Genomic DNA, 8362 nt, shown 5'->3' on the forward strand with positions numbered 1-8362 from the left:
CTTACAGGAATACTGTCAGAGAGCAGTGGTTTAAATCTAATGCTAACATAGATCAAATGGCCTTTACCTGCTTCAAGTATTTGCTTAAAGGTCGATATTCTCTTTGTTTTAAGAAAACTAGAAGTCCTGGCCTAGCCTGCTGCTACAGTGAAGGAGCTATTTTCCTTTAAGCATTCATTTCTGAAAACATTTCTGGACAACAGAGTTTAGAATGCAAGTAATATTGAAAAGTCCATCCTGATCAACTGCTTCCAAGAATTTTTTAAAAGGCAGAAAGACTTTCATTTATGTGATCTGAAATGAGCTCTACATACCGTGGGGCATTCCCCAGTAATTTTTGCTCAGGCTTTTGAGGCATTTTGGTGCTGATTCTACCCCTGACATAAACCAGAGTCCAGGACTGTTTTCACTCATGTCTGTCTGGAATAGTTTGCCTGTATCATCATACCTTGAAGATTATCACTGTTTTTTTGAAGCTGCAGAATAAGCCAGCAGAGACACAAAGGCTGACTTGAAAATGCATGCTACTCACATAATTGCTGCTAGCTTCTAACTCAGCAGAGGCATAGATGTCTTCTCAGAGTGGAGAATATTGTTTCAGTTACTGACACTTCTGAGGCAGTTTCACATGAAATACTGAACAGGACAAAACTTTCACTTTGAGCAAAAAAAAAAAATTTAATAGAGCTTACATATCTGTACCTTTTCATGTCTGTCCCTTCCCACAGCTCTCCCAGACCAAACATGCAATTCCCCAAACTGATGATGGCAAAAAAAAAGAGATTCAGTTAACTGAAAATTTTGTTTTCAACAAAAAATCTGCAACTATAGAGCTCTTGAACAACAACATGGGAAAAGTCAAAGACCGTTAAGTTGCTGCAGAGGAAGATCCTTACACAGTGGGGTGTCTCAGAGGAAAGGCACAGACAGGACATTAGGACTTTATACTGCCAAAAGTCCTTTTATTTTGCCCACTTCTTTACTTTAGCAAGCTGCAGGTCAACTGGAGGACACAGCACAGACCCAGCAGGGTCAAGAGGGACTTCCAGCTCTCCCATTAAAGCGGTGTGTAACGTCCATCAGGTAAGCCAATATCTGTGTAAACATCTGGTAATAGCTACACATGGGGCTATCAGGGCATCACCTTTGTGTTTGCTTATCTGAGGCAAGTTCTCATAGGGATGACCAGAACATTCCTACAATGAGCAGAAAAACACAAAACCTTGAAAACTGTTTAAAAATGCCAAAATGCTCATGTTCAATTTGTGAAACTCACACTTCTTGGAAAAGCCCCTCTTAGAGCAAAGAAGGCAGTTTTCCTTTTATGCTTGCACGTAGTACATTCTTGATCTGACAAGACTTGCAACCACAAGAGAGCACTCTTTCCTTTGAAGATGTCTCAGCTTCCCCAGAAAGCTACAGATATGCCATATAAGTTTTGCAAACTGCTTGTGAGCTGGTTCAGTTAGACCAGAGCAGCCGAAACAACAAAGCTTGCAGTTGTCTTTTGGATTTCATTGTGAAAAGCCTTTGGGTAGTTTTTAGATGACAGAAGATCCTTGGTTCCTGAAAGTGAGGAGTTCTGCCAAAACTTTGAAGATCCCTGTAAACTTTGCAAATTACCCATCTTTTGGAGACAATTATATCAAACGATATCATGGATTACAATACATGAGAAGTGTTTAGAGCCTGGAAGATTATTTATGTTTGGCATTAACTCTTATGGTCATAATTTCAAGTGGAAAGGAAAGGAATACAGAGGAAACCTCTTATTATCTTTTGAAATATGAAGATCACAGGCAAACAAGGGTTTAAATTGTGGAGTTATGGTCCTCAAAACTTGTCTGTACATTAACTGGCATCCTACACCTATAAAAACAACCAGGCTTTCCAGGCACAGTGTGGACCTCATGAGTTGTTAGCCTTGCTTTGAGATCTGAGTTTTTATACATCACAGGAGGAAACTACAGCCTGTGGGGCAGGGTACCTATACAAATGTTGGATTAATACATTAGAAGCCAAATTCAGGAATGAACACTCCACTGGTGAGGAAAAAAAGAAGCATGGACAGCACTAAAGATGATGATAAACTATTGAAGAGGATTGCATTTCCAGGAGCTGTATCCCTGGCTAACAGCCACATGCACCCCCATGGGATACCCCTGAGAGAGCCCTTTGGGGTTCCCTTCCACCTGGACCCATCTTACTGGGAGCAAGCCTATAGTGGGCACACAGGTCACATCTCCTACATCCCATTTCCTGGCTACGTGGGCATCTATGACTATTCCTTCGAGCCTGCCTTCATTCGGAAGAGGAACGAGAGGGAGAGGCAGCGGGTGCGCTGCGTCAACGAGGGCTACACACGCCTCAGGGAGCACCTGCCCAAGGAATTCACTGACAAACGCCTCAGCAAAGTGGAGACCCTGAGAGCTGCAATAAGCTACATCAAACACCTGCAGAGCTTGCTGGACTGCCATCCCTTAGACTCTTCCAGTAAGGAAACGCTCTCTGCCAAGGAGAGCCCGGGAACTCCCAATCCGGCTTCTCCGCGAGAGTGCAACAGCGATGGAGAGTCCAAGACTTCTTCAGCATCATCCCCCTACAGTGAATTTGAGGAGACGGGCAGCTAGGTCTCCTCTCTGGACACAGAAAGCTTCAAGTTTGGCTGAAAAACAATTTCAAACCCTGGAGAATTTTCTACAGATGAAAATTAATATCGGGGAAAGGAAAAACAGATAGGGAAGGCAAAAAAAAGTTATTTTCAATCTGTCAAAGGACTTTGAATGTTTGCTGTATAAAACTTAAATGTGATTTGTAAACAAATAAATATCTCCCAGGTTACTTCAGTTGTGTTACTAAACTTCCTTTGGACTGTTAAACTGCAGCAACATTTTCATTCTACTTTTCAATCAGCTTTTATTCTATTCTATTTTCTTTTGCTTTTCACTTGAGAGAGTAAAACCAGAGGAATCCATTTCAGGAAATTCCCCTCCCCTATCTCCTGCTTTGTTCAGTGAGTTTTACTGTGTATTTTTCCTGACTGCTAACCTGAGATGCACTGCACTGCAAACACTTGGACTGGGGAAGGTAAGATTTAGATAAAATATCTTTCCCTAAATATTTCAGAAAACTCACAGAAATACTTTATTTATGAAACAATAATTTTTCAAATAAAAACAAAGCTATATTTTGAAATTAATTTCTTTTAAAGCATCTTCTAAATTGAAAGAAGCAGCTTGTACAATGGACACTGGCTATTTGGTGATTATTCTAAGGATAATTTTCAGGAAAATAAAGCTGGACACTCATTCCAGTCAATGCTAGGAAGAGGGAAACAGAGTTCTGTAAAACTGCACCTTCAAAAACAAAGCTTCACTCAAAATACTGCAAAAATGAAAGCCTTTTCCCTACTTTTCTGAAATCTGAGTTCATAGACAAAATAGTCTTGATTGTGTCTTTGGCAGGTCAGAAATTAATATGCTTAGAAATAGAACCTGTAATGGTTAGACCCTGGTGTGTACAAAAAGGGAAATGTTGAATATATCAGTTTACATTTGCATGAAAATGTAGGTATTTCTTTTGTTTAGAATATTGTATTACTTTTTCAAAGGACACTGCTTTTAGAATTACTACCTCAAAATCTATGGAATACCTTTAATTTGGATTGTGTCTTCTTAAAATTAGAATTTCTCTCCAGTTTGTTTTGAAATCTGCCTTTGTCCAAGGCTTAAATCCCATTCTGAATATGGGGTAAACTTCTTACCCATCCACTTTCAACACACCTTTCAAACTTTTGTTTTTTTGGCATTGTGTTGATGAAATGGCTTTTTATCTTTTTGTCTTGCCTTTGTGTAATGCTGACTGAACACCTGAAAAAATACTCATGTATAAATAAGAAGAAATTCTGATCAAATATTTCAAAATGTGTCCATAAATTTCCTTTAAATAAAAAATGTGATTAATCCTGGCTATGTCTTTTTCACTTTTAATTGATAACAAACAGGATGGCTCTGGTTGCAGGAGTAATAACTTTTCAGGAAAAAGAGAAAATCGAAAGGGATTAAATATGAACTGCCACCTATAAAACAAAATTTTTAATCTAGATTTTAAAATTTAGCTAAGAAGGAGGCTTGTGTTTTTGGCATCTGATAAAAATTATTTGGTATAAAAATACTCTGCTGCTTTCTAGAAGACTATTCTCGACATTTGCACACTTTAAGCTCCTGTGTCCATGACACTCACAGGTGTTGTTCTTTACTCTTTACATGGGAGCTGGCTCAATTTTCTAATGATTATTTTGTTTCTCTGAGGGCTGTTACTTTTGCAGAGGCTGTTTGCCAGACTCAAAAATTGAGATTTAGTTACCTGGGCAGTTCAGTTACAAAGCCAATGCACTAATTTCTGGCTGTGCAGTGTTTGTATTTCTTACCCAAGAAAGAAGAGGACAGCAAGGTAGAGGTCAAAATGTCTGATTGGGTTCCATTGTTTCTTGGCTTTTCTTCTTTCCTTTGTGTTCCTCTGGCAAGAAATTCAACCTGTCTCTCCCTTTGACTCAGTTTTGAGATTTCTGGAAATGTATTATTGCTGCTGGTAATTCTGTGACTAAGCCTGAACTGCATTTCTCCCTCAAAGCAGAGATTAGATCTTTGTTATCTATAAAAAACACACACTGTCTCAGAGTACCAGAGGCAAATTATGTGAAACATACTTCTTTGGAAAGCACTCTGAAGATGAAAGGCATCTTCATGATATAATGACAATAAATAGCCAAATCAAATCAAACCTTTAAAAATAAAAATTGCCAGAGTGACCATTACTTCCTGGGCAGGACACATTAGATAAGGCCACAGATGAATTTTTAGCTCAGATTGCTATCACAGTGGTCTCACCCTGACAGATAAATATCCAGGAGCCTCAATCCTCTGATTCCCAAACCTCAGAGATGGTACTCTGTGCCACCTTCTCATGAGCAGCTGGCTGGAGAAGGTGACTAGGCTGTGTCTCTGCTCCTTTTCATCTCTCAGGTGGAATGTTCCTCAGTGTTCCAATCTAATGGAGTGGAAATTATCCCACCCTGGGCCGGTGCTTGGCCATCACTGCTTTAGGCTGTCTAGCTACATTTTTTTTTTAGACTATACATATTTAACAGCTCTGGAGATGTCCTTAGAATACTTCCAACCTCAATGCTGAAGATACAAATAATCAGATTGTATTTTAATTTACTTTTATAAAAGAAAATTAATTTCTGGATGAAAAGGAAATCCTTTCTATGAGAAAAGTCTGTCACAGATTGAGCCCCTCTCTGGAAAGTAGTAAGTTTTTATTTCTCACAGTTACTCAAACCTCTTGCACAATTTTAGCACAAACAAGAAGAAAACAAGATTTCGTAAATATTGGTGTTTTTGTCCAGGCATCAGCAAAGGTTTAAAGTGAATGCCATATTTCAAAATCTTTATTAAGCTGTTTCTGTCTGGACAAAGAGTTTTTTCAAAGCTTCTAAAGTGTGTCATTATCAGACTTTAAAGCAGACAATGATCCAACTTGTCACCATGAAAATTAAAGCTTTAATAAAAATGTTGACCAGAAGAATTCTCTCTACCTGGGACAATTACTATTTACAAGAAAGGTGAATGCTGCTATCTGTAGGCAACCATGCTACAGCTTTATCCAACCCTTGGACACCAAAAGCAGCCACTTTAATCTTCCTATCAAATCTGGAGAAAACAGACATCTGAAGTCTTCCCTCTGCTGCCATTAAATTACAAATCCATTTGCTTCTTGATATTATCAGCATTTTAAATATGTGTTATCCTGGCCATGGCATTGCTTTTAATCCTCTAATAGCTATTTAGCTGATTTCTTTGTAAAAGCCCATCCGCAATCCTTTCATGTTATATTACCCATTGTCAATAATGTGGCCAAAGAAAACCAGAAGGCACTATAGAAAAGTCAAGTTCAGACAGTAAAGCAATCAGGGCAAATTTATCACACTGGAATAAATGAGCAGGAAATGTCCACACACACAAACACATACAGTATCTTTGAAAACATTTGTCTCCAGCATACTTAGGCTGGAGGCAAAACAAGATCAAAAACATTTTGAAGAGAGACTGTGAGGAGGTACCAACAGGAGAGCCCTGCTGAAGTAAGCTAAGTGCAATAGCTGAGTAAAGTTTAAGTAAGCCTCTCCAAAATAGTCTAAGCACATACAACTTCAGCATGTGCTTCTCACTACTAACCCTCAGAATAAAGAGAAATGGCTACAGAGTAGAAATAAATTTGTTCTAGGCAAATGGGGAGCAGCAAAATGGAAAGACTGCAGCTGCAGCCACATCTCCCATGAGCCTGTCCTGGTACACATCTGGAAGCTCTGAAAATGCAAGATGAGTGCCATTCTTCATCAATCTGAAGGTGTGCTTGTAAGTAAAAATCCACTGTTAATTCTCACTCATGTATTTCCCACACGATTCTTACACAAGAATCCTATTGTGATTATGTCCACTAGCAGAGCAGTGGGAAAGTTCTTCAAGTTGCCTTTGCTGAGAGAACAAGTTAGAGGAGTGAAGATACCCTTGAAAATTTTGGAGACCCCTCAGCTCACTTCTGTTAAGACTAGAGATAGAGGTGTCAAAGATATGAAATTCCTGCATTGTCCATGAGCACTGGTGGCACCAGAGCAGAAAAATGTGCCAATGTAGAGTCCTTACAGAGAGCAAAACTAACACTGCCCCATGTGATGGTCAGCCAGCCCATGGGCACCAGCCAGCTGTGAGCAGGCACATCTGCTTTGTGTCGCCTCTGGCCTGTTCTATTGGGGCTAGTTAGAAAAAAATATGTATTTTGAAGGTGCTTGTTTTTTGTTTGTTTTTTTTTTGGTGGGGTGGGGGAATAGGTATTTTGAAGGTTTGTTGGTTTTTCTTGGGGGGAGAGAAAGCTATACGAATGGTCTGTGGGAGGCTGAAATGTTGAAAATGCAGGGAAGACAGAGAGCAGTGAATCCTTGGAGCTTATATAGCACAAAGCTGAGCCAAGCTGCATTTACTGTGCTGCTCACAAAGCAGCTTGCTTGTCCCCATGATTTTGTTTTGATGTGGTGTGATTCTGGAGAAACACAGCAGATTTTTGTGTTCCAGGGCTATAAGATGTCAGCACTGAATCCTAACCAATCTCTTCCATCTGCACTGAGATCACAAAGAGAACAAATAGTTACAAATATACTGAATTTTCACATCTTTTCATGTTTGCGCTTTACTGCAGCATTTTGCTATGCGAGGCTGCTCTCTTGATGTAGCTTTTTAATGCAAAAAGCACTGAAGAAGTTCCAGGCTCAGCTGCACACAGCTTATCCCAAGGGATCACTCATGCAGAGGTGATGTGTGCATCCCCACACCCAGAGGCATGAAAGCACACTGGGGCTTCACCAGTGAAACTGATAATAAACTGTGTAACGTGTAAATGAAATAAGCCAGAGGTACAAACACAGGAGTGTGTGTTGTGGTGTTTTTGCATGGGAAAATGAGTAACCATGGAAGAGGGGAGGGAGATAAGAAAGTGGTTTTGAGGTGCAGCACACTGGTTGATACCATATCAGCTGCATGGCTGAAACAAAGGAAATAGGAATAAATCAGATATGACATCTTTGGGGAAGATTAATTCTGGAGAAAAAAAACAAGCCACCCCCCCCCCCCCCCCAACTTAATATATTTTTCTGCACCTCAGACACACCACCATGGTTTATTTACCTACCATCACTTCTTGTTCACCTTTTCTTGTTCATCATTGCAAAATACCTCCAAGTGTATTTTTATCAAAGTGCTGAGCAGTTGTGAGGAGGCTGTGCTCTATCTAGAGAATGAGGGGAAGATTACAGTGCTCAGCCCACCTACTATCAGGAGCCAAGTGATAAACCCAGATTACTTCAGCCCTGGGCTTTGCCTCTGTTTCAACAACAGAATGGCCCACCTCTTGCCTCTGTGCTGGGATCACCAGTAGATCCTGCCCACTGGAAAACATCACCAGACTGCCCCTGTAATGCTTTACCAGGAGCTGGTTTCATGGGTTTCTTGTTCTCTGAGTGGAAGCACCCAGGGCCCCTGTGCTTGTAGATGAACCTGCCCTTGCAAGTTACCCAGCTCTGGTATTGCAGAGCTGGCAGCTGCAGCTATTCTATTCTATTCTATTCTATTCTATTCTATTCTATTCTATTCTATTCTATTCTATTCTATTCTATTCTATTCCATTCCATTCCATTCCATTCCATTCCATTCCATTCCATTCCATTCCATTCCATTCCATTCCATTCCATTCCCAGTGAGGGTGGGGGGGACAAATACATCTCTCTACCAGTCTGTCATCTCAATGA

At 40.1% G+C, this 8362-nt stretch overlaps 1 protein-coding gene across 1 annotated transcript; it reads left to right on the forward strand.

The window, feature by feature from the left end:
- The first annotated feature begins 1899 nt into the window (after positions 1 to 1899).
- Positions 1900 to 2778, forward strand: ASCL4 (achaete-scute family bHLH transcription factor 4). Its single transcript, XM_021554014.3, has one exon. The coding sequence runs from the start codon at positions 2031 to 2033 to the stop codon at positions 2628 to 2630; it is 600 nt and encodes a 199-aa protein (XP_021409689.2). The 5' UTR covers positions 1900 to 2030; the 3' UTR covers positions 2631 to 2778.
- The last annotated feature ends 5584 nt before the right edge of the window (positions 2779 to 8362 follow it).

This window comes from Lonchura striata, chromosome 1A, assembly GCF_050655825.1.
Source record: "Lonchura striata isolate lonStrDom1 chromosome 1A, ASM5065582v1, whole genome shotgun sequence".
Taxonomy (NCBI): Eukaryota; Metazoa; Chordata; class Aves; order Passeriformes; family Estrildidae; genus Lonchura; species Lonchura striata.